General features: G+C 35.3%; 1 protein-coding gene across 1 annotated transcript in view; it reads left to right on the top strand.

Annotated features, from left to right (window-relative positions):
- LOC111050490 (cytoskeleton-associated protein 5) overlaps positions 1–25797 on the top strand; it is an 81963-nt gene extending 56166 nt beyond the window's left edge. Inside the window, 12 exon segments of the mRNA XM_039438572.1 lie at positions 539–777; positions 2214–2333; positions 3820–3954; positions 6238–6394; positions 6647–6775; positions 8696–8883; positions 10488–10665; positions 12201–12377; positions 15062–15208; positions 16902–17067; positions 20267–20490; positions 23780–25797. Of these exon segments, the coding sequence (XP_039294506.1) occupies positions 539–777; positions 2214–2333; positions 3820–3954; positions 6238–6394; positions 6647–6775; positions 8696–8883; positions 10488–10665; positions 12201–12377; positions 15062–15208; positions 16902–17067; positions 20267–20490; positions 23780–23905 (1986 nt within the window). The 3' untranslated portion in view covers positions 23906–25797.
- The last annotated feature ends 950 nt before the right edge of the window (positions 25798–26747 follow it).

Genomic DNA, 26747 nt, shown 5'->3' with positions numbered 1-26747 from the left:
GGTGTAATAACCGAAACCAGTCTTTCTAAGTATCAATAAATCTGTGTTTTTTGACAATTTCTTAGTCTTTTTCATTCAACTTACTATAACCCTTAGTGTCCGGTTTCCCATCAGGGAACTTTGGACTATATACGGCGAGGTGGAACTACCCTGGGGTCTCCCCACCATTCAAAGCCATACGCTAACGATAATAATCTAGGTTTGTGTGGCAGATACTTCTAACTTCGCCCTTAAGGTAATGAAGTCAAATTACCATAGGGATGTCCAGCCATTGGTCAGTGTTCAGTCTGTCTTATCTTATTCAGAAACATTGAAAGCTCTTCCACTAGCTGGCTGGAGGGGAGACTAGAATATAAGCCTCACTTCTACCTCTGCTCAGCGTCTTTACTTTGTCAACCAAAACTGTGTGATCAGATTTAGTTGAAAAATGATTTCTCCTCTTAAAAATGAATGAGTCATGTTTGGGGGCTTGTCAAACCTCCTGGTTTATGACTCAATAAAGTAATGAATCAATTGGTGTGATGTGTTGCGGTTGCAGATATCTGACAAGGACATGTCTCTGCTGGAGGAGCGCATCAAACGGGCGGCGAAGAATCGGCCTGTGGCCAGCATTAGGCCAATGCAGCCAGCCGTGGCCAATGTCAACCAGCCCATGCCCAAGCCAGCCTCGGCCAGGCGAGCCGCCACGCCCGACGAACTCGAACAGGATGTGGAGCCGGAAGTGGAGGAGGAAGTGGAACCGGAGCAGCCTCAACGGGTGCAGGCTACACCTCAGAGGTAGGATTTCTGTTGTCTATCAACTTAATAAAAAGACAAATATCCCCTAATGGATTTACGAAATACAGAGAGATCGAAAAATCGCGCACATGTGAATGAACCTTCCTGTAAATTAAAAGTAGTTTCCATGGATTAGTTATGCAAGATAGTACCTACAACAAATCTAGAGATCATTGAACTGAATACTAGCCAAATTGAGTCTGTAGTTTTAGGCCTACTGAGTTTACTGCTTTGTAGTCATGTTGTTTTCTCAAGAACAATGAGTTCCACCTTGAAGTGGGGTAAAAGTAAGGTAAAGTGGGGTAAAAAAGCAAGTCTACAGATGGAAATAAATTGGAAGTTACATTTGCTCAAATGCTAATTAATGAATAATTATTATTAAACGAAAATCCAATTTCCACAGTGCATTCAATTAGGATTTTTTTTAATAATAATTAAAAAAGCAACTTATTGGCTAACCCAGATATTGTACCACAATATCTCCTTCCATATAATTCAACTTGGATTCCCACACAACTGTGACAGTGATCAGTGAAATTGGTTTTCAGAATTTTACAGTTTGAAGGACCAATGATCATAAGAACCAATGATCTTTTCTTCTGCTTGACCGGGAAACCACTCTTTATTGCTTAGAATGATGTTCATATCTCATTTTTATTTTCCTTACCCTATCACCATAGGTAAGGAAAGTAAAAAAAAAGTAAATTCAAGTGGCTTTTGTTGGTGGGGAGTCCCTTGCGGGAAGGTCCCACCGCCTGAATATATAATTTAAGCTGTCAATGGGCCTTACGACTGTCATCCTTCAGCCGGGACCGACAGTTTAACGTGCCCATCCGATAACACGGGAATGATCTGGTTAAAAAACTTTCTGGTAATGAGAGGGTTTGAACCCGGGATCTCTATGCTGCTACGCAAACACTCTATTCACTAGACCACGGATCACTCCGGTAAGGAAAGTATTGCTTTCCAAAAAAAAATAAGGTACTCTAATTTCAAGTTTTCTATACGCTTCAAGGTCCCCTGAGTCCAAAAACATGTTTTTTTATCATTACATTTTTAACTGCTTCGATAAGAACATAGAATTTCTGTAAAATTAAAACAGTTAAATGTTGTTCTCTAATCAAAAGTTTCTTCTTGAGTTTATTTATTGATTCAATGATACAGAATTATTATGTAAAATAAAGTTGAGTATAGAGTTGTTTACATTAAAATTCTATCTTTCATTCTATTTTCGATCATCGAACTATTGTTCAAATTTTATATTAATCAAGTCATCAAATTTGATCACAATATAAACAGAGCTGTGCAGAATATGAAACATCCAAGTTTTTAATCATATTCAGTATATTAATAATATCTATCTTTCTGTCTATCCTGTATTCATACATTTCAACTTTCTTTTCCATGTTGTTTCACTTTGTAAATTAATTTCGAAGTGATAGCAGCGATCACAATATGAACTGCAGTGGGGAGTTGGAAGCACCCTGCTTTGAAGCCGTGCAAGTCCATAGAGATCTAGACTATGATGACGACATGGATTTCAATACATCGCCTAGGTAGAGAAATCGGGGTTATATTGCTCGGGCAATATTCGTGTGTATATGTTATATGGGCAAAATTAATGTTTTATATGTTTCAGTTTATGTTGCCTTGAACGGCTCTTACGTGTATTATGTAGGATTCAATTATCTCAAAAATTACTATATGTTTTGGTTTCATTAAAACCGGAATTTTATTGTTTAGTTTTTGATTTAAACTCACTTCGTTCAATCGGTGATAGTAGTTTTAATTTTTCGGCTCAAAATTTTCAAGTTTATTTCAATATTATTGAAACTTTCGGATTGTTTAGTGTTATTTCCGGCTCTTATCAACCCTTCGAAATTCAAAATTCATCAGTCATATCTCGAATACGTATTCTCTGTGTGTTAATCTTTGGTGAAAACAGAAATTTAAGCTTAACCTCACTTTAGACTATTTATGTGCCAAAATCAAGGAATTGAAGAATATTTGGGCAATTGCCTGTTTCTCTTTCCAAATATCGTGTTTGTGACTGTTCTAATAAATAAATAAATGATTTAAAATGTTTTAATAGTCTCTATGTAGGATGAATATTCAGTAGATTTTTCAATGATCTAATTCCATTGATATTTATGGTTGTTTCTCATTTATCTCTATGTGTTTTATACGATTAATAACGTGTTTCATAATAATCTATCTAGTTCTGTTATCTAAATCAAGTAACTTGTGTTTTAGCTCCATCCATAACATCCAAATCAATAACATCAATTCATTTTAATGCTCAGCAATAACATTTTTCATGTTTTATTCTATCTTTGTTGTTGAATTAACTTCAAGTTTTCTCGGAATATTGTACCTCATTGTTCTGGTTATTTGTAGTAAGTGTACTAAAGGGATGTAGTTTAATCATAATTTAATAATCTCATTCTGAATATTATAACTCTAATAATTATGATATACTTATTTTCAAAAAATAATCTCTTATCAACTTTAAAAACTAAGATGTGAAGTAACTCTTATCAACTAAGATGTGATATTAGTGCTTCTTTATGATGTGAACTAACTCTTATCAACTAAGATGTGATATTAGTGCTTCTTTATGATTTTCATATCTTTAAGATGTGAACTAACTCTTATCAACTAAGATTGATATTACTGCCTCTTTATGATGTGAACTAACTCTTATCAACTAAGATGTGATATTAGTGCTTCTTTACGATTTTCATATTTTTTTACAACTATTTCTCATCAACTTAACTAATGTAATGCAGAAGGTACTTGTAGAAAAATAATAAATATATGTTAATAAATATGCCAGTAATAATTGAAATTATATGCCAATAATAATTATTATTTCAAGTTCACAGTATCTAACAGCAGTTGTCTGAAGATTTGTAACATATCTTTATTATCAACACATCTTTTAGTTTATTGGGAGTTGATTCATGTTTACCAATATTTTTCAAGTGTATTTTAATAATCTTGATTTTGTTTTAAATAATCTTGATTTTTTTTTAATTATAGATCACAACAGCAATCAGTGGCCAATCATTTCAGCTTAGACCCAGAGTTTCTAGCTGGCATTGAAGTCCCAGTCAACATACAGAGGCCTGAAATCAAAGAAGTTGACCTCAGTTTCCTACGTGAGCCTGTACCACAGTGAGTCAAACTTTTATTTCAGTGTAAAATAGTGTTTCTCATTGTTTAAATTCAATGCTGGTTCACATTTTTGCTCATGTGATAGTCACACATCATAGCAATGATCTATTCATCTTATTCATAATTTATTTTAATTTTTTCTTATCATTCTAATAAAAAAGTAAATTCGTATGGCTTTTGTTGGTGGGGAGTCCCTTGCGGGAAGGTCCCACCGCCTGAATATATCATTTAAGCCGTCAATGGGCCTTACGACTGTCATACTTCAGCCAGGACCGACAATTTAACGTGTCCATCCGATAACACGTATTCTAATGATGTGCTTATTGAAAAGATGAAGAATATAAACTATTCTAAAGCAAGCTTAGCCAAGCAAATTTCGACTTTTACCAGCTCAAATCCAGCTATTTGAATAGAATAATTAACGTTTTGCTTGAGTTTATAGGATTCTTCTCCAGGATTCAGATAAGACGATCTTTTCTTTGTTTAAAATATTTACACATTTTTAATAGATTATATTGGTAAAAAACGACTAGATACTGTCAAAATCACTAATTTATTGAAATAATTTGAGAGATACCAGTCAACATACAGAGGCCTGAAATCAAAGAATTTGACCTCAGTTTCCTACGAGAGCCTGTACCACAGTGAGTCAAATCTTTATTTCAGTATAAAATAGTGTTTCTCATTGTTTAGATTCAATGCTGTTTCACATATATATACCAGCTTCGGTTGTTCGGTCAAATATTGAGCAACACATTATGTAGTGTGTTTTTTATTGATCAAACCAGGAGATCGAGTCTGCAATTACAAAAACCCTCTGATTGAGATAAGGCATCCTGGGAAGTGTTACTTAAAATCAGTATTTTATATATTATATCCATTTGGTATGGTTGAAAATGAAAATCTTCGTGAAGATCTCTCCTCTTGATACTTGAATCCTTCGTCGTTAGCTGGGATGACCAGACAGACTGTGTCAAGGAAGACGAGGGCACGTTCCCTCAGATTCTGGTGAGACCATGGACATCGTTGGGAAATAAAGGCTCATCCTCCAGCTCCGTCAGCGAATAGATGGGCCGCTTTACCAGTCGCTCGTTTATCGTGCGTTTGAAGGCATTTTTTTCTGCATCCTTAACAGACCTGGGGAGCTGATTGAACAATTTAAGAGCCGCTATGTGGAAGCTCCTTTGGTCCCTGTCAGTCTGCTACGGGGTATATCCAAGTTCCCTGCACCTCGAGTTTGGTGAACATGTACGCTGCTCCGTTTCTTCAGACTGTCCACTTTGTCTTTTACATATATTAATGAGCAGAACTATCAGAAAGTCCAAGGGCAGACGCATATTTGCGTGCTGATCGCCTTGTTGATTACAAAATTGAAGCTCTCAATGTTTTCACGTGATCTAATGGGCCGTGGAACTTAAGATCTTCGTTTTGTTGAACTACCGGTTTTTAAATGTTTTTGGAACACGGGCCAACGGGGCTAAATTAAACAGATTCCGAAAGGCGCGCTGTGCTGCAACCACTGAACAGCCACTCGAAAAGTAGGCGAACGCACGCTCCTCGCTGTTTCAACACATAATGGCGACTGAACTGTGCACAAACAAAAATTAAAAACACCACTCTCGTGAGTGACAACTAGCATTCCGCTATGTCATCAACTAACTGAACAGTAGGCATTAAAAAAAGGAATTTTTGATGCCGCACTCTGTGTATCAGATTATTTTAATAAATTTGTGGCTTTGGCAACATCAAGTTGTTTTCATTCAATATTGATATCTACCACAACATCATCACCTCCATAACAACAAATGTTTGTTTGTTAGTTTATTCTTAAAAGCTTCCCGGAGACTTATCAGAGTATAGGAATTGTCAAAAATTACAAAGAAATAAAACAACAAAGAAATTTGAATTATATTGTCTTCTTCTTCGTAGCCTTTTCCCACTCAGTTGGGGTCGGCGTTTCGGGACAGTCGCTTCCAGGAGTCTCGGTCGTGGGCTTCGTTTGGTGTTAGTCCCCTCTCTGCAAGACCTTGGGCGATACAATTTTCCCATTTCTTCCTAGGTCTTTCCCTCTTCCTAGTGCCTTCGACATCCAAGTGGTCGATCTTTTTCCCCACTCATCTTTTTCATTTCAACTATATTGTATTCTGTGAAATTGAGTAGTTGAGGTAATTGGAACTGATCTTTATTCTCACTTATCTTATTTTCTTCATTTGAACTATATTGTGTTATGTAAAATTGAGTAGTTGATGTAATATGAACTGATTTTGTGGTTTATGTTAACAGGATTCCGACTCTGCTGAAGTTATCGTCCACGTCTCCGCTATCTAAGCTGTCCCACCCGTCGACCATAGAGTGGCAGATCCAGCAGATGGGTAGTCCAAACATAGAGACCGCTCTAAATGCCATGAACCAAATCGAGACTGTGCTGCTATCAGAGAAGGTCAGTGATTTCATGCAATACAATTGATCATTTTGAATCTCTTCATCCATTTTGGCTTTTGTGATTATGGCCACTTTTCATGGTAACGACATTTTCATATTATTCACAAAACTTATGAATGCTTTGATTAATAAGATATTGTCCAATTATTGGAAATATTGTTTTCTGAATTATTAATATAATTATTCATAAGTATTAATATAATTACTCTTATTAACATTAGAAATTTCTATTTCTGAAATTCTTTTGCAGAGAAATAACCTTCAGGATCACGTGGATAAATTTGTGAGCCAGCTGGTGAATCAACTCATCTTCCTCAACCAGAGCAATCATCCGGATATTGTCACGTGTTACCGGCAAAATTTCGCTCTACTTATGAAGGTCAGTTATTTTACCTTCCAATCCATGTAAATCCAACCTTTATTATTATGTTTAAGGCTAGATACACTCTTATTTGATCATTTGTACCCTATGTCATACACTGCGACATGTCGGAAATGTTGTACACATTGTTTAAAACTATGAAATCAAAAAACAATTTTTCCTCCACCTACTGTCTAAAGTACTTACTTTACCCCCTGAAACATAATACTAAAGTGTCACTTTTTCGCTCTCGGTAGTAAAAAACAGAAAAAACTCCCTAGGGAGGAAAAGTGACTCCATTTAAATAACATGGGAAGCATCTCTATTTTAAAAACTTACATGGTAATAGGTTAGAAGGTCTAAGCTCAGATGAAAAAGCATAATAGAGGTATCTGTCATTGAGTCAACTGAATTCAATACCACAACCAGAAATTTGATCAACTCATGAAATATATGTTTGTATGATATTATATTCTTAATATTAGTAGACGATAAAAATTTATACAATTTTAAAAATATTTTATGCTATTCAAAATACCAGCCAACAAATATTTTTGATCTGCAATTCAAATCTGAACCGCGTGATCTGGAGTCAGCCATTTTTGGTAGATGCCCAGCTGATATAATTGTTACAACTTTTGCCGATAGATAGCGCAATCGGCAGTGCCAATCAGACGACCGGTTTTTAGGTTATGTTGTTAGGAAACATTGTCACCAATATGTAAGTTATTAAAATTATTTTATTTGCAGTTTCTATAAAAAAATGTAGATGGAGGAAAAATGTTGTGTACATCACGAGCGAAAAATACTTTTTCTCCCTCAGGAAAATTGTTGCCCTCGGCTTCGCCTCGGGCTTCAAACTTTTTCCCACAGGGAGAAAAAGTCGTATTTTTCACTCTAGATATACAAATAACTATTCTTGTTAAGAGACGCTGATTTTTGAGTGAATGAATTCTCAAAGCAGCGTTTTGATTTGGACAGTGTCAGTCTAGTTAGCAATTCAATTATAGTTAACAATTCTGCTAACAACTGAACTGCAGTTAATTTCGTAGAATTCTTTTACAAATCAATTTCAAAAATCAAAAATGCTCTATCTTTATTCTCATTTTATAATGATTATCCTATTTATGAATCATATAAAATAAAGTTCTATGGTTATTTCTATGATTCTCCCTCAACAATCTAAGCTGGATTCGAACATAACAGTGAAAATGATTAGTAAAATTCTATTCCCATGAGTTCAAGTGTATTATCAAGTATTATTCATAATCATTTGGCCGGACTGAGTGAGAATAATCCAATAAGAATTCGTGGGAATCATATTTCCACTGTTAAACTGTCATGGTTGTGAGGGAATTCAGCTTGAATCTATCTTCACATTCTATGTCTCCCATTTTACATGGCTCTCATATCTTCTGAATTGCTGGCTGTATTATACTGAAGAGTAATTTTATCATAGAAAAATAAAGTGTAAGATATATTATCCAATTTGCGAAAATGGAATTTTGAGAAGGAGAAAAAATATCGAAATCGAGCGCTTTCTGGGGAGTGAAGACATCGTCCGAGGATGGGGCACTTGGTGAGAATGGGTGATGAAAGAATTGCCAAATGTATATGGAGGGAAAGAATATACAATAGAAGAAGAAAAGGAAGGCTAAGGAATAGATGGGGCATGAATGGGTGATGAAAGAATTGCCAAATGTATATGGAGGGAAAGAATATACAATAGAAGAAAAAAAGGAAGGCTAAGGAATAGATGGGGCAGGATTTGAGAACGCTTGGAGTTCGTAACTGGAAAAGGCAGGCAGTTGATCGGGAGAGATGGAGAGGCTTTGTGAGGGAGGTCAAGGGTTGTACCGTCCTGTAGAGCTGAGGAGTAAGTAAGTATATTATGCAATCTCTGTGGTATTATGCTAAGTGATTATTCATTGTTTGCAGCTTTACCATTACCCCGAGCTGAGCTGCAAGGTTAGTGAAGGCGTGATCAAGGATGTAATCCATCAGCTGATCAGTCTGCTCACTGAGAAGAAACTCGAAATGTACGACTCGACAGAAATGTTTGTCAAAGTTGTCAACTGTCTCGTGCTCAGGATACTTGAACGCTCCGACCATACTGCTTGTACATGGTAAGTTTTTTCAAAAAATTAGTGTGGTTTAATAATCACTATTGGGTGAATGAGATTTTTTTTTATAGTTGACATATTTTGGTTATGATTGGTACAATCACCATCACTTTTTCTTAACACTTCCAATAGGCCCGGTTTTCTTGAACACTCATTAATGGTCCATCTAATGGACCATTAAATTTTTGATGGTCCATCCGATTGAAAAAGTGTACTGGAAACCGGGTCTTACTCTATCTAGTGTCTATGGGAAGATATGAAAGCTGTTGTTTGACTACAGCTGATAACATGAAATAAAGAACCAATAACAATTAATTGAAAGTTGGAAAGTTACAAATTGAAAATGAAACAAAAATATTTTAACCTCAAAGAAAAAGAAACAACAAAAAATCAAAGATACAAAAACCTATCAGAAAATGTTGTTCAAAGCCTTTTCTATGTGATGACAAAACAATGATGATATGTGTGTACATTCATGTTCAACACACTTGTCCTCGTTAGTGGACACTCTTAGACAGTTTGGCGAGACTGAAATCATATAACATTCACTACTGTTTCACGCCATACATCTGTTTTGAGTGTAAGAGAGGGCCGACTGTGCCCCAACTTCGCTCTGTATGGAAACAATAAAGGCAGTCATTCTATTTATTTTCACTTTCCTTGCCGTATTATAGGTAAGGAAAATATTGCTTTCCGAAAAAAATTAAGGTACCCCAATTTCTAAATGTCTATACGTTTCAAGGTCCCCTGAGTCCAAAAAGTGGTTTTTGGGTATTGGTCTGTGTGTGTGTGGTGTGTGTGTGTGTGTGTGTATGAGTGTATGTAAGTCTGTGTACACGATATCTCATCTCCCAATTAACGGAATGACTTGAAATTTTTGAAATTTGGAACTTAAGGTCCTTCTCCTGAAAGGATCCGACACAAACAATTTCGATCAAATGCGATTCAAGATGGCGGCTAAAATGGCGCAAATGTTGTCAAAAACCTGTTTTTTCGCGATTTTCTCGAAAACGGCTCCAACGATTTTGATCAAATTCATACCAAAAATAGTCTTTGATAGGCTCTATCAACTGCCATAAGTCCCATATCTGTAAAAATTTCAGGAGCTCCGCCCCATCTATGCAAAGTTTGATTTCAGATTCCCAATAATCAGGCTTCAGAAACAATTCAAACAAAAAAATTCAAGTGGAAAAGATTGAGCATGAAACTCGATACAGTTAATGTCCAGTAACATTTTCACCTAAAATTGAAAGTAAGCTCGAAATTCGAGAAAATGTGATTATTCAATTGCAAACTGTAGGCAACTGTTGATTCTATTAAATCATTAACTATGAAGAGATAGCAGACCTAGTGTGTCTCCAGCGTTATTGTCATGTCACCAGCTGACTCAGATCTTCGAATAGTAGACTTGAGATGCGCGTGAACCCTAGCGTAAGGAGATCAATTTTCATAAAGGCAAGGAAAGTTGTGCGAGTGCGCCACACCAGATTTTTTCTCAACAATTCCAATAGGCTATTCTATTCTATTTCCATTCTATTCTGCAATTGAATGATGACATGTTTGTTGTTTTAGTGTTCTACAATTGAATGATAATCTATTTGTTTTAGTGCCCTGTTGAAACTGCTGTACGAGACGGTTGGCAACGGTGGTGATGCAATGCTGCCACCCTACCAGGAGCTGATCATGAAGTGCATCTGGAGAGTGCTCAAGTTCATTCCCGAGTGGTATGAGGAGGAAGAGCTAGATTACGACCGGATACTACCTGATGTTCACACATTCCTCAAGGTCACTCTCATTCATAACGTTGTCATTCATTAAAATTTCTCATGGTTACTATTTCAGTCCATTAATTGCTTCTATTCGCTCAAGGTCACTCTCATTCATAACAGTGTCATTCATTAATATTTCTGGTACGAGGAGGTGGAGCTCGACTACGACCGGATACTACCCGATGTTCACACATTCCTCAAGGTCACTGTCTACTCATTCATAACGTTGTCATTCATTAACATCCCCCAATATCACTGTCTCTCATTCATTGTCACATTAACAATTCTGGTACGAGGAGGAGAAGGAGCTTGACTGCGACCGTATACCACCCCATTACATATTTTTACTTTACATCCTAAACCTCCTCTTTTTGCTTCCCATCTTCCAACTCTTATCTTCTCAAGTATTCCTTTTTCTGATGAATAAATAGAAATTGAATTGCACCTGTAGCGAATGACGAGTTTGTAAAGAAAGTAATGTGTGTTTTGAATTGTAAATTGAGTGTGTAATTCAAGAATGTTGAAATGAAACATAACCTAGCTACATTTGGACTGTTGTATAAATTAGAATTGGAACCGTTTTGGGCTTATAAGCCTGTGGTACTTTTCTGTAAGTTGTGTAATTCTGGATTATTAAATACATAATTACTTTTTTCGAATAGCTCGTTTGGGAGTACGTCTAATCAATATCTAGTCAATTTCATATTAATCAATATCACGTCTTATCATCTATTTTTATTGAATATACCTTATCATACCTTATCGTCCAAACATTTACCTTTTCAAAATTTTAATACTCCACAAAGAAAATTTATACTATATACTCCTTGCTCCTGCCTCACCTTACAATTTAAGATCTCCGTCAATATATGTAGTACCCAGATTCAATAATATTTATGGTAGAAGATCCCTACATTATGTAATTCCCTATTTATTTAACAGATTTCCTCCAAATATTCGTGACTACTCTAAGAAGGATGTAATGTTGTATCTCAATAATAACAGCATAATCAATTTATAGAACTAATAATATTATAAACGTACTCATAATTTAAGAAATGTCAAGTTAAATAAATGACAGCATGCTTACATTATTGGAATTTTTCAATATTTGCTGGCTGAAGTTTAAAAAATTTTTCTTTTTATTGTCACTGCCGCCTGCCTCAACGATAAAAATGTATTATTACTGTTGTGTAAAACAATTTTTGCCCTTTCCTTTTTATTTCATTCCTTTTCGTTATTTTCCCTTTTTTATTAATTTCTGATATTAAAATCTGATGTATATTTCTTAGTTTCTTTTTGCAATTTGTTTTTGTTTTATTTCATCTTATACTTTTAAAATCTTTAAAGTGTAATATTTATTTTGTCTAAGTTTATTTATCTCTGTAACTCGTATTTTTTTTATTTAACTGGGCACCCGCCGAAAAACGTACGGGTTTGGCAATTCCCCTCAATTGTTGTTTGTATTGTGAATAAAAATTTTGATTTGATTTGATAATCAGTCTTGTTTATGTGTTTGTTGACTAATTATTGATTTAATCTATTTTGTAGGACTACCCATCGCACTGGTGGAAGAAGCAGAAGTCTGACACTCCGCTGCGAACTGTGAAGACAGTGGTGCACACCCTGGTCAAGATGAAGGGCTACGACCTCATGCCCCATGTCAAGAAGGTCAAGGGCATCACGCCCGAGTCGGAAATGTCCACTTATTGCAACAAACTGCTCAGGGTGAGTCCAACAAATATTTCCATTCATTTGTAAAACACATCATATTGATGTTGTGGAATATTTTCATAACTTATAAAACTTGGTGTGTATGCAGTTGTACCAATTTTTGAATGAGTATTTTGGTCAAACTATGTATGATGCTAATTTCTCCTTTTTCAGTACCTTTTCTTTTATTCTTTCTGAACTCATTCTAGTCGTTAGTTGAATGACAGACCCTGTGGTGTGAGTTTACGACGCGTTTAAAAAGTACAGTGATAATCAGTGTCCATCAGACACTGCATACACTCATCTTATATTATATCTTATGCGATATAACAGCATGGACAGGTTTTAATTTGTGATCTCTCGTGTATTTCCTACATTTTTGTTCTTATTCTATACTAGTAGTTCTGTGAACAATAGACCTCACGCAGTATTCTCATCCACAAAGTACCTGATTGAAACTATAGACCATATGGAAATACAGCAATAGACTGGCTTCTCCACACATATGTGTAATCACTTGTCAGCTGACTTATGATGAATAATTCTATAGTCTGATTTTTACTCTGATATTGGCGTATGAAGGAGGCTCCTTTTTCCTTTAATATTATCCTTGATATGCAACATTTCCAAAAACCTTGTATATACGTCGACGCGCAATTGAAAAAGGAACATACCTGTCAAATTTCATGAAAATCTATTACCGCCTTTCTTCGTAAATGCGCAACATATAAACATTTAAACATTAAGAGAAATGCCAAACCGTCGACTTGAATCTTAGACCTCACTTCGCTCGGTCAACTAATATTTTCTACCATGTTTTTTTTATTTAATAATATCTAATAAATCCAGTCTTTTTCATTGACTTTCTTCTTTCTTTCAATCATTTTAGACCTAAGATTCGTAATGAATTTCAATCAGTGTATTTTGGACACTGCATAAACTCTGGCCAAGGAAATATTGTAGCTTACACACCAAGTGTTTGTATAGTAAATTTTCTTTTAGCTTTACAATGTTCATTCAATAACTGTGGTATTGTTGTGTGTTTTTTATCAAGCGCAGTACCTGACGATACTGAAATCAGGATCAATTTAAGAATGAACAACTTCCTTAAACTCATGGATGCTGATTCCACATTTAAAAATAATTTAATGTTTTTATTATGGATTCAACACGAGGTTGTTTCCATCATTGTACTAGATTTTAGTCCAGTCAAATGCAATTTTCTTCCAGGAAACAGCCTCGAAAGAATTTTTATTCAAGGCTTTTATGTATTTTGAGGTGCTGAATTCGAATCTAAAATTTGCTGATACGCCAGTGGGTGACTTCACCCCTAATAAACCCCTAATTTTGGGACTTTTCAATTTTTCATTGTATCGAAAACCTGGCTTTCGAGCATATGCATGCACATGCATGTTCCACAGTTAGTGGCCATCGTTAGATGCACTGAATTTAGCATTTCCTAGTGGAGAGGCTCGCATAAGGACTCCTCAAGGATCAGCATCTTAGGCTCAACTCACACTATCTCAAATCATACGACTCCAGTCGAGGATTCTCCAGTCTCTCGACCTTACGACTTTCTTGCTCATTGTCACTACTTCAGTTCCATGCTTCTCCATTCCTAACCTCACATTATTAAAAATATGAGATCCAATTCGTCACTTCTGCGCATGTACAAAATTTTATAGTGATTTTTATGAATATATTGTATTATATAATTCTTATTATTGTCTCATCTAAAATGATGAGAACACTACTTTCATAAAACATAACCTCACTTTCATTAAAAATGCATGGTACTATGCAACTCAAGTCGAGGCTCGACCAACGTGTCGAGTCGACGCTCGACTCAGTCTCACAGTCGTGAGGTCGCGGAGACTAGAATCGAATGGTCTGAGTGTCACCATTTGAAGACAAAAGCTGCGTCGTGAAGGGGCTAGAGTCCCAGTCTCTTCTCGACTTGAGTCTTGTAAGTGTGAGTTGAGCCTAAGACACTCATACGTTTTGGCACAATGATTGTATTTCCTTGTACAGATCATTCTTCTCAGCTCGTTAAGGCGGTTCAAAATCATGTATCATTTGTAAAATTCGATAAAACAATCAATGGAAATTGATTCTTGTGTACTCGAAAAATTTTCAATTTTAAAATAAGAATTTATCGTGGTTTATTATTATTTTATTTATTTTTCTAATTTAATATATTCCATCCAGTGACCTCCTGTGGAAGGCGTATAAGGATTTGTCAAATCGTTACTAAAATTCAGGTTTCCTAATAAAATTAATCGTAATTAAACTTGATAGTTTCTTGATCCATTCCGAGCTGCGATGTATTACCACACTTTTTTCTAAGTATTTAAACACGACATGCAGTCAAATATTCAAGTAAATAATTGAAACCTTCACTTACTGACTGAAGTACTTTCGACCGTCTAGCGATCATTTTCAACAAAATGATCGAAAATGAAAATGGAAAAAGATCGCTAGATGGTCGAAAGTACTTCAGTCATTAGGTAAAAGTTTTTAATTATTTACTTGAATATTTGACTGCATGACGTATTTGAATACTTAGAAAAAAGTGTGGTAATTAAACCTTATTCTTATTTCTATCTCTTATTATTCTATTTATTACTTATACTTCTCATTAAATTATTTTACTATACTTCTTATTATTTGACAATAAAGAAAGAATGATTTGTTTTCAGACACTGAAAGTGGCAGACTCGGCAGCAGTGGGCGATTGCCAGCAGGAGAAGAAGGAGAACTGCAAGCCACGGCGCATGCCCAAGTCATTCCGAGACCAGCTGTCCGACATTTTCATGAAGATCGGATCCAAGACTGAAACTAAAGAGGTACGCATCTGTGTCACTAGTAAATAAATATAATACCTTAATAGTGGAGATAGCAATCATTCTGTGACAACTGAATCGCTCATTCATACGTCTACAGGGGTCCAAAACTTATTTTAAAGACTTCTATCATAGCCAACTCTAATACAAGGCCCTGGCTTACGATATTGCAACGTCGCAGTGTAGGCCTAGAGTCTAATACATGTGTAATGTAGCCGATTATTTGACATGAATTTTCACAATCCGAGAGCATCCATTGTTTAAAAATTAAAAGTGTCGACGACGGTGAAAATTCATGACAAGTAAAATTGGACTGGAAAATGTATGCCTCTTGGCAGTCGGTTACGAGGACGGGACCTGGGACTATCTACAGCAGATCGGGCCCGGATCCACCCCTCTGTTCCGAGTCACCATTTTCCAATACATGATTGGTGGAAAAGATCAGCTGGTATTTTTCAAAATCTTTTTCACCAATCATGTATTGGAAAATGACTCGGAACAGAGGGGTGGATCCGGGCCCGATTATCTGCTGTAGATAGTCCCAGGTGGACTATCTAGGCCTATCTAGGCCTACACTGCGACGTTGCAATATCGTAGGCTGGGGCCTTGTATTAGAGGTGGCTATGCTTCTATTCATATTCCAGCTGGAAATAATGTTGAGCCTCGAAAACTGATTGTTAACCTCGATTCATTTTTTGTTTGGAATGTCTTTAGTTATAGAATATTTTCAGATACTTGAATGTTGATTAAAGGAAGATTCCCACATTTCAGCCCGGCAAAGCGAGTATTAAGAGTTCCATTGAACTCATGGTAATATTTTCTCTGCACCGGACAAGTTCACTGATAGGCTACTAAAGTAAAGTAAATAACAATTTATTTCACCAAACACACAAAAAAAAACTATAAAAAGATGTGCCAGTTGAAAAAACAAATAATTATTATTCTAAATATCAATCTGTAAGATAGGACTGGAGGTGAAGAGCTACTGGCTAATTAGTGTGGCTTTTGTTGGTGGGGAGACCCTTGCGTGAAGGTCCCACCTGGCTACTGATCTCGTATTATGGGAATCCTGTTTTCATGGGAATTCAAGTATTTGTTGCGTAGCCTACTTATTATAACAAGTTCAAGTTAAGAAGTTTATTATTTTGGGTGAAGCTAACCTCCTTGGTAGCCAACGTCTGGAAGCGTACAGGCACATGAATAAGGAGAAGCCTACTTATAATTTGATAATAAATATGATGACGGTTCTAATCTTGTGGAAGGTAATTCAACCTATCTAACATTTCTATTAAACATGAATGGCCAGCTCTCTAGTCTCCCATTGGAAGAGTGATCTACTGACCGCAATTTCTGCACAGTAAATGAAAATCGAAGCCATTTTCAAACAAGGCAAATGCTTGTAAATGTTGCTTGTTGATTTGGCAATAAATTTGACTTGATTTGTCTTATTTGTAGCAGTTAGACAAGTCTTGACCTGTTACTCATTACTTTACTTGACTCCACTACTTTATTGATGAGGTAGTGTATTATGAAATAACTAAACTTATCAGTTATTGTCCTATTTACAACACACTTTGTAACTATTGAGGAGAATTAACTTTTATCTGATTTGACTTGGTGTTATTCTTTGACATTTTTCACCTCTTGTGACTTTTCATTTGAAGACATTAATGGCTTTTATTAACGTGCTTGGCAGGGCCTGCGAATGCTGTACGATTTCAAGCAGCAGCACCCTGATGCCGACATTGAGCCGTTCTTGGAGAAGTCGACACAATTCTTCCAGGACTACATTCAGCGCGGACTGCAGGCCATTGAGATGGAACAGCGGCTGCAGGGCAACAAGGGTGCGGCTACACTGTCTGGTCAGTTTACATTAGTCAAGTATACTGGAATTCAAGTTTATTTAACGTTTTAGTTGAATGGGCGATTTTGAAAACTTGAAGTCTAGTTTATGAAAGGTACATCACTCAAGTGACGTACACATTAGTCAAGTTTACTGGAATTCAAGTTTATTAACGTTTTAGTTGAGTAGGTGATTTAGAAAACTTCAAGTCAAGTTTACTAAAGCTTGATAATTGAAAGAAAAAGACATTGATGTTGACAATACCACTATACTTGTTCAAAGTCAATTTACATTACAGAACCAGGTTTCATGGCAACATCTGCCACATCTTCAGCTAACCTGTTACTTACTTTGATCCTTCGCCGCCAGTGCAAAAAAGCATCATGTGGCTTGGCCTCCTAGGGCCAAGCCACACTAAGTGTTTTTTTAGGCGTTTTCAGACAAGTAGGCAGAGCAGGAAGCTCTCAGATTGGCTGATTGTGTTGACGTTCGGGAATCAGCTGATAATCAGCCAATCGGAGAGCTTCCAGTCCTGCCGACTCCTCTAAAAACGTCTGAATGAATGCTTTATGTGGCTTGGACCTTCTTGTTGGGAATTGGAAGTTTTGATTGATGAAAGTATTCAATGCGTCGAACATACAAACGCCAACATACATGCCTCAAGTCAAAAGTAGGAACTCGTCACGTTTGTACAATAAGTGCCAGACCATATCAAGCTTTTATACAGACGTTTTCTAAAGACTTTTCTAGAGTCGGCAGTGCAGAAAGCTCTCCTATTGGCTGATTGAGATGTCGTCTGAAAAAACGCTTGAAAAAACTCTTAGGCTCAACTCACACTTACGCGACTCAGGTCGAGAAGAGACTCAAATCTAGTCGAGAGCATGTGTTTTCCAAATGGTGACACTCAGACCAGTCGATTCTAGTCTCCGCGATGTCACCATTTGAAAATAGTGCTCTCGACTAGAGTCGAGTCTCTTCTCGACCTGAGTCGTGAAAGTGTGAGTTGAGCCCTTATGTGGTTTGGCCCTAATGCACAAATTCACCAAAAACGAAAACTATGTTTCAGCGACAGTTGGTTCTAACTCAGATAATTATGAATTGGTTTTTTAATATGATTTTTTCTGTTTATTTAGAATCAACTGGTGCTCAAACCAAGTTTTGGTTTTGGTGAATTCGGTCCTTAGAGTATAAATATTTATTGGAGGAGCGGCTATGGCATAAATGGACTGTAGAATTTTAGCGATTTAAAAAAGATGAAGCGACTCACCGCTTGTTGGTAGGAATGTATAGAATGCCTATCGAATGTACTACCAGCGCAGTGTACTTCATATGCGGTGAATTTATATTGCGGTTGCGGGTTCGCGGGTGATGTTAAGGTGCGTACAGACTCTCGCTCTGCTCCGCAACCGAACGTCACTCCAGCAGAGCGATTGATGATCGACCGGGGAGCAAGAGTAGTTCGACCGGGGAACGCGAGAAGATCTAACATCTTCCGTAACGTTCATGATGGGTGCGTGGGCGGTCCGACTGTGGTTCGATGGTGGTACGTGGGCGGTACGAGGGAGGAGCGTGCTCGGTGCGGGTTGGAAGCACGAATATGTGTACGCAGCTTTACGGCGACTAGCAGCGTGCTCCTAGCAAACGTGCGAGTTTCAGATTCATAACTACCGAACTTTTAATATTGAAAACGGTGGAAAGCAATAGCATAGAGAAACAATAGCATAAGTAGATATCCCATGGTATAGGGCGTTTATGTCGCAACTTTTACTGTTATCTCAAGCCGATTACTGTCGATTATTGTCGATTTTTACTGTTTTGACCGGGTAAGAGTGTATGAATGGCACAATATGAGAGACTACCAGCGTCATAAAGGTTCACAGGAGAGAATTACGTGGACTATCAGCTTGAGATAACAGTAAAAGTTGCGACATAAACGTCCTATACAATGGGATATCTACTTATGCTATTGTTCCTCTATGGCAATACCTACTATTACTGCAGGCAATACCTACTATTACTTAAGGCAATACCTACTATTACCTGAGGCAATACCTACTATTAGTTCAGGCCCCACAACTAATTAATGACGTCATAACATGTAGATTTATTCTTCCTAGATCATAGTAGTTTATACTAGTCAATTTTTATTGGATGGAATACTATCTAAATTTTATATTAAAGACACTTGTATTTTATTAAATTTAAATTTTATTGAAATAAAAACACTTTATTCCACAAATGCAATAATTTGTCCATACTTTCAGCTTGATAGACATAGGCCTACTCGATTCAGTGATAAAGCTATTGATAAATTCATCTCAATCAAAAATACTTGATAATAACCTGTATCAGAATCGAAGGAGAGGTAAATCAAATATAAACCAAATTAGATGTAACTCTTTTTTAGGAAAGAGGCTCCCACAAACTTAAACACAATAAATCTGTGGTACAAAGAAACCCATCAGGAGAATGTTTTTCAGTTAGGTAAAACCTTTAATATTAGGATGTTATGGACAGTTCCAACACTTTGCATTTACTTTTCAATTTATTAGTTCTTCCACACACTCTATTTACACTGTTCTTCCACAATCTAATTACACTGCTATTTCACATTTTATTTACACTTTCACATTTTGATTAAATTTTCCACTCACATTATACTGTTATTCTACACTTTATGTAAACCGTTGTTTTGTAGAATTGAAGTTCTTTCTTCTCGCTCGTATCCATTTTCGTTTCAAAGTTTCATCTTTCGAAAAAGAAAATACCGTACGAAAACTTTCGAGTCTTGTTATAATTCCCGCGACAATTAGTACACAACTGTATCCCATGATTTAAAACCCCAAATTCATTATTATTTTTCACAAACAAATATTAGAAGAATGATAAACAAACTATATTCAATGAAATGGAAAACCGTGAAAATTGAATTTGTAATTCCAATTTTGTTGATTACCATATCAGATGTGATAACAAGCATCGGCGCTCTTATTTTGCTTGCTCACCGCCAGTAGATCATCGATCTACATGTGATGACGTCATACTTTATTAGAGATCAGTTGTGGGGCCTGAAGTAATAGTAGGTATTGGGGAAAGACAGATAGAAGCTTCAAACCGTGGCTATCTTATCTTGCCTGTCTGATTATTGTTATCGCTAGCCTCTACATTTATTTTTATAATAGTATAAAAAATGTAATATTGACTTTTTGTGTGTGCAGAAAAAGAGGGCCTGAAGCAAAACAACAAAGAGATGGAGCTGGGGACACCTACTTCTGACCCGGATGACCCCGACGCCCAACACTTGAGCAATTTCATGGCACGGTTGCGCGTGCTGCGTGCGCAGGCCAATCTGGAGCCCAATGCGCATGCGCGGCAGGGTGGTGACTGTCAGCCGCTAACAGCCACAGCTGGTGACTCAGATGTGTTGCCAAGCCGCAAACCGGTGAGTCTACACGTTATTTACACGGTCCTCTTAAGTTACATCATAGAGAAAAGATAGCATGAGAAGATATGTCATGGTATAGGGCGTTTATGTTACAAATTTCACTGTTAACTCAAGCCGATAATCCTGTAGTGAGGTCCACGTTATAATGGCAGTGAAGGAAGATACAAGAACAACGTTACCAAATTGACTTCATTTTGCCACTGACTGTACACAGCTGTTACTCAATTCATCCCATTAAATTTAATCTAATAATAATTATCATTTCCTTGATAAAATAATAATTAATTTAATGTCAAATTAATCAAGGAAATTTATTTTTTCATGATTTCATTCAAAAATTTGCTTTCATAACTGAGATCAGATTTTTATTGTTTTACAAACCTGAAATTAAAAAGCTAATTTAAAAAGCTGTGACACAACAATATGAATTTCAAAACAACAGAAATTAAGTTATTTGGTAGATATTCTACTCCAATTTCTTTTTAAAATAATAGAAAAATAGATATCCTATTCAAAAATAAGTAATTTCAATGGATTAATTCTTGAATAACTTTTCAATATTGTTTATACCGGTACGAGTAGGTTTAACCTATACGGGTATGCTAACTAAAGCATGGATGAAGTCTAGGATGGTTACTTATCAACTTTTAAAATGTCATTTCAGGTATATTAATTTGTGTTTCTCATACGGTAATGTTTAAAAATTATTTCATTGTTTCAAAAATACATTTTAAATCAATTATACGACTAGTGTACTCACGTATTTTGATAGAATGAAGAAAAAAATGGCGGCTGAGAATTGTTTTGTCAGTTTTGTACAGTCACTGTCAAAAGTGAATATAAAATATTCTGGCAAATAGACAACATTGCAAAGCGAGAGAGAGATAGTGCTATCTGTTTTGTTGCATGTTAGACAAGGATAACAACACTATTATCAATCAAACACTGCCATTATAACGTGGACCTCACTATAGTAGTTATTTCTCGTGAAGCTTTGTGACGCTGGTAGTCTCTCATACTGTGCCGTACTTAAGCCAATAGTGAGATCCACATTATAATGGCAGTGTTTGATTAGCAATGGTATTGCTATTCTTGTCTTTCATTCAACAAAGCGAATAGCGCTATCTCTTTCTCTCTTTGCTCTGTTTGCCAGATCGTCTGTTAACAATGTAGAATTAATAATTAACAGAATATTTCATCTTAATTATGTAAATTCATTATGAGATTATTAAACAATATAACTCATCCCTTATAATTGATTATTTTAAACAAGATTGAACAGTTAATATTACTTCAATAAACCTGTATCTGCTACCATCTATAGAAGGCATTGACAAGACAGAGGTTCGGTTACGTTTTTCTCCTACCTTTCTCCACTGCCATTATAACGTGGACCTCACTAGAGTCGTTCTTTTTCAAAGGTGATTGATGAAAGCAATCGAAAGTGGTTTTTGGTGAAGCTTTGTGACACTGGTAAGTCTCTCATGCTGTGCCGCTCTTGCACTCTCACCCAGCCAAAACAGTAAAAATGCCCTGTAGTCGACAGTAATCGGCTTGGAATTTGGAACATAAACGACCTATACCATGAGATATCTTCTTATGCTACATGCTTATATTGTTTGGATCATAATGGTTGAGTTCAAAGCCACTGAACGATGAGACCGGTGAGTGAACGTGGCTCTGAACGAAGTACTGTTTGGTCGTTGAACGATGCATAGACTCACATGCAACACTAGTATACTTTGAATTAAAGTCGGCCATTGAGGGGACAACCTGGAAGATTATTACATACTAAAGATCTTGAAGATTTTTGTGATTTATAATATTACAAAAATATATATATTTTATAATATCTCGCGCTAAAATACCTCAATGGAACCTCAATGGAACTTTTCAAGTAAGACCTAGCATTGGGAAGGCATAGGTATTGTGCGTTCATACCTCTTCAAGGTCTTTGGTCTAACTGATAAGAAAAAAAATACGTCATATCCGGTTCGTTCACTGGGGAAACATCTGTCAGTCATGACTCATGAGCATCCGTTCAGCCACAGAATACACACAAAATGGAAGGTATCAATCTAACCAAGATTTGAGTGCACCAAGACCACGACACATGACTGCATCATCTTGTTAGAAATTAAAACTACTGCTGTATTACAATGCTACACTTTCTTTCAAGATGGCGGATTATGGCGTCAAGATACTAGCCGACTTTCCATTCTGTGGTTCATCTGTGATCAGGTTTTTTACTGAACTTGAAAAAAACCCGATGGAATTGATCAGTGGCTTTGAACTCAACCAATCAATAAACTACTGTATGGTTGAAAGTATTGGTTCTTCTATTAACAGTTGGTTGATTGCAATTGTAATTTTACTATTGAAGAAATAAATCTTCAACTGTCTACCAACGGTTGGATTCTAAGGGCTATGTCACATAAAGCGTTGCTTCCAGGCGATTATCACCCAATCAGCTGATAATCAGCCAATAGGAGAGCATCCTGCCCTTCCGACTAGTCCGCCGCCATTGTAAAAACGTCTGAAAAACGCTTCATGTGGCTTGGCCCTTATTATTATTATTATTTGGATGACCGTGAAACTCATGTTAAGTTTCAAATTCAAATTCTTTATTCTGCCTGACATTTTTTACAATGTATAAGCTCGTCAAAAAAATACAGTGTACATAATAAGATACATAACACAATATCAAGAATAACAAAGAGTATGTATATACAAGTAGGCTAACAGGGAGATTGACAAGAATAGTAACAGTATTCAAATGATGATACACCTTAAAGTACACAACTTAGTCCAAAATGAGGTGCAGCCCTTATATTGAACATTCAAAGTATTCAGTCAATGAATAATATGCTCTCTCCATCAATTTATTCTTCACAACTTTCTCGAATTTCATTTTAGGCAGCTCTTTAACAGCTGAGGAAAAACTGTTGTAAATTTTTATCTGCTGAAATAGGTGGCTGTCCCTTGTTTTAGAAAGCCTTACCTGTGGGATTAAAATATCATTTCTATGCCGGGTTGTGTATTCATGTTTGTTTCCCTGACATGAGTAAGATTCTAAATTAGTTTTGACATGCAGCAAGCTACTCATCATGAAAATTGAAGGGAATGTCAATATCTTCAATCTTCGAAAGCTTTCTCTGCATGACTCTCTGTTTCTCAAGTTGTCTAACACTCTTATTGCCTTTTTTTGCCATATGAAAACTTTTGAAGTTTGTATCAACTGTTCAATTGTTATCTGTTATTTTTATTTTGATATTTCTCTTTTCAGATATTCGATACAATTGTAAATCAAAGTCCTGAGAAGCAGCAAAGTCCCGACTCCAAGTCAATGGAAGCGCTGAAGCAGCGTTTTGAAAAGATCAAACAAGGCGCGCGATTGGATACTTCGTCATAGTAACGGTCCAATCACAGCTCAGAGAAAATCTCTGTTGTATTTATTTATTTCAAGGAGCATCAGTTGCAGTTGAAAATTGCAGACCTTATCCCATTGAGTCAACAATTTAAATCGAAATTACTAAAATATTAAAATTGAGTCTGGTATTAATATATGGGGACTAATAATGATTGTTTCAAGTGCTGGTAGTTGAATTAATAAAAAATAATTTTCACATTTTTAGTGAAACTTGTGCACTTTGTGTGATAGATTTTGAGATTTTTTCCAAATTGGTTGAAAAATGTTAACATAGATTTTGCTGTCGTAATTCTGATAATCGTGATTCTGATGTACACTGAATTAGGATAAATTTATGTCACATTAAAATCGTGCTACTGCAGTGTGTATGTACTAAAGTTACATGAAATCATTTTATTTTTATTTTGAATATTTTTTGAGTAGCCAAGCTACATGGATAATTTTTGAAACACTGATTCAATAATATTGACAACAGAAGCAGTGTTTTTCAATTATGAGGAAGTTCTACTATATAAATTCAAAAAATTCTACATGGAAAAGTTTGGGAAAGACAATGAGGTTTAATAAATTTATCTGACATTTTTGACTATTGAAATGTTTGACATTATTGAATAATTGACTATTATTTCGAGTTTTATTGGTTGTCGTTGAACAAATATTAATACCAAACGCAATTTTCTATCCATTTACAAATTGATGGTTGTGTTGTCTTGTTTCTACATGAAATTGGTGTCATGTCAGTAAATAGTGAGTAAATATTTTGTTAAGAAGACTTATAAATGGGACTGCTTTTTAGGTTATGAATTTAAAAAAGTTAGCGAGGTTATGCACATTCAAAACTAACTTTTTGTAATTTAATTTTTGCTTTAATTAAAATTAGCGTGAGTTTAATTGGTAGGATTCTCTTTGTTTAAACATTTTATTATTAGTTTTTTCATATGCGAATTAATGGAGCAAATTACTTGAAGGAAATACCTTCATTGAACTTATTTTGCTGATTGTGTTTTTTCTACAAAAATCATAATATGATTGTCCTGTGCAAATGATTATGATTTCGTAGTTCATTTATTTTAAGGATGATTTGCTGTATTATATATTATTTTTCTCATTATCCCTTGGAATCTAATTTTTATCAAATATTCAAATTCATTCAAATATTGAATTCAGTTTTAATAATAATCAAAAAAGTATTACAGTACTATGAAATTAATTCAATCTATTGCAGTTTTTTTATTTATTTTTTTTATTAAGGAATGTGCATAATTTTTATTTGCTTCTGAATGAAATATGAGTCCCACCCTTTTAAGCAAGTATAGCATTAAAGTCTACATGGAAATGAAATATAGAAAATTTGCTGACTAATATCCGTTCATTAAGAAAATTCAACTAGGACAGTATTTTATGATAAAGAAAGAAATTGAGTAAATTTGTCATCCCGTTGAAAAAATCGTATAGTACGGTATTTTATGAGGTAGACATTGGATAGACAGACCTATCTTCCCTTCAATAGAAAAATAATCAACACAGTATTTTATGAGAATTAATAGGTGGTTTCTAATAGGGTATTGTAGTCATATTTTGATCCTCGCATCATTTTAGAGATCCCACCCGATATGATAACATTGAGATGTCCTCTAAAAGATGTTAATAGTTGTTTTTCTTGTAACTAAAATGAATGACAAAACTTACACTATGTATAGTCATTGTAATTAGTTGACTGTATTGTTTTAGTATCTTTAGGAAGAACAATGCTGTGTTATATTATAATATTTAGCATTTCATTTTTAACTTCTTACACTAGTTATTATTATATTTTTATAAGAATATTTGAGGTTAATTTAACTTTCTTTTACAAAGCTTTTCTATCTGTGTCTTTCAAATTCTTCTAGTTTGCCTGTTGGAGAAAATGAATCTAAAACTAATTTTTCAACTCAACTAAAATCTAGTTATTTTGAATGCTGATTTGGCTACCTGTACTTAGAATCAATTACCGTATTTAATTTTGCTCGGTCCAAATTTTACATATTCCAATCTTTGACAAAACATTTAACATATCAAGATGAATTAATTCGTCAGAATAATACAGTATTAATTACCAGTTCCCAGTTCTATTTATAATTGTTTGTTTATTGTTATGAGTCTGGTCAAATAGAGACATTAATCGCAATAAAGCACTTTCTAAAAGCTGCGTTTACACCAAAGTTATTAACAAAATGTTAAAAACTTAATCCTTATAGATTCTATTAGATTGAACATAACTTATCATACACATGATCATAGGTGTTAATCAAATTTAATTTAATCTAATAGAATCTATAAGGATAAGTTATTAACATTTTGATAATAACTTTGGTGTAAACGCGGCTTAAAGCTGTAATCTTAGAGCAGTAATCTGCTTCATGTTGTGCGAAATTAATTATTCTAGAAAGGTCTAGACTGCTCTATTGTGGTTAGTGTCTCCTTTTATTCAGACTCTATTGCTTTTTATAGCGATTATTATTGATTTTCTGATGATCCCGTTGTTTGGAGATCCGATTTTCCAAAACCGGCGACGTATTAGGGAGACTTCACTATACTTTCAAACTTCATGTATGCCAAATCTCCTGTTATTGTATTGTAAACCGCTTGTTTCTATTAAAATAGTTATATTATATATTTATGAATTGTAGTTAATAATGTTATTTTTCCTTGAAGTTGCCATCACGCATTTATTGCATATTGTATATTAATTCGTGTGATTAGCACTTTCCAATTATTCAGGTACTACTATAAATATATTATTAATATATTTATATTATATAAATATATCTTAATAATTGTATAT

Source organism: Nilaparvata lugens, chromosome 12 (genome assembly GCF_014356525.2).
Source record: "Nilaparvata lugens isolate BPH chromosome 12, ASM1435652v1, whole genome shotgun sequence".
NCBI classification, from domain to species: Eukaryota; Metazoa; Arthropoda; class Insecta; order Hemiptera; family Delphacidae; genus Nilaparvata; species Nilaparvata lugens.
This window is presented reverse-complemented; position numbering and strand designations above follow the sequence as displayed.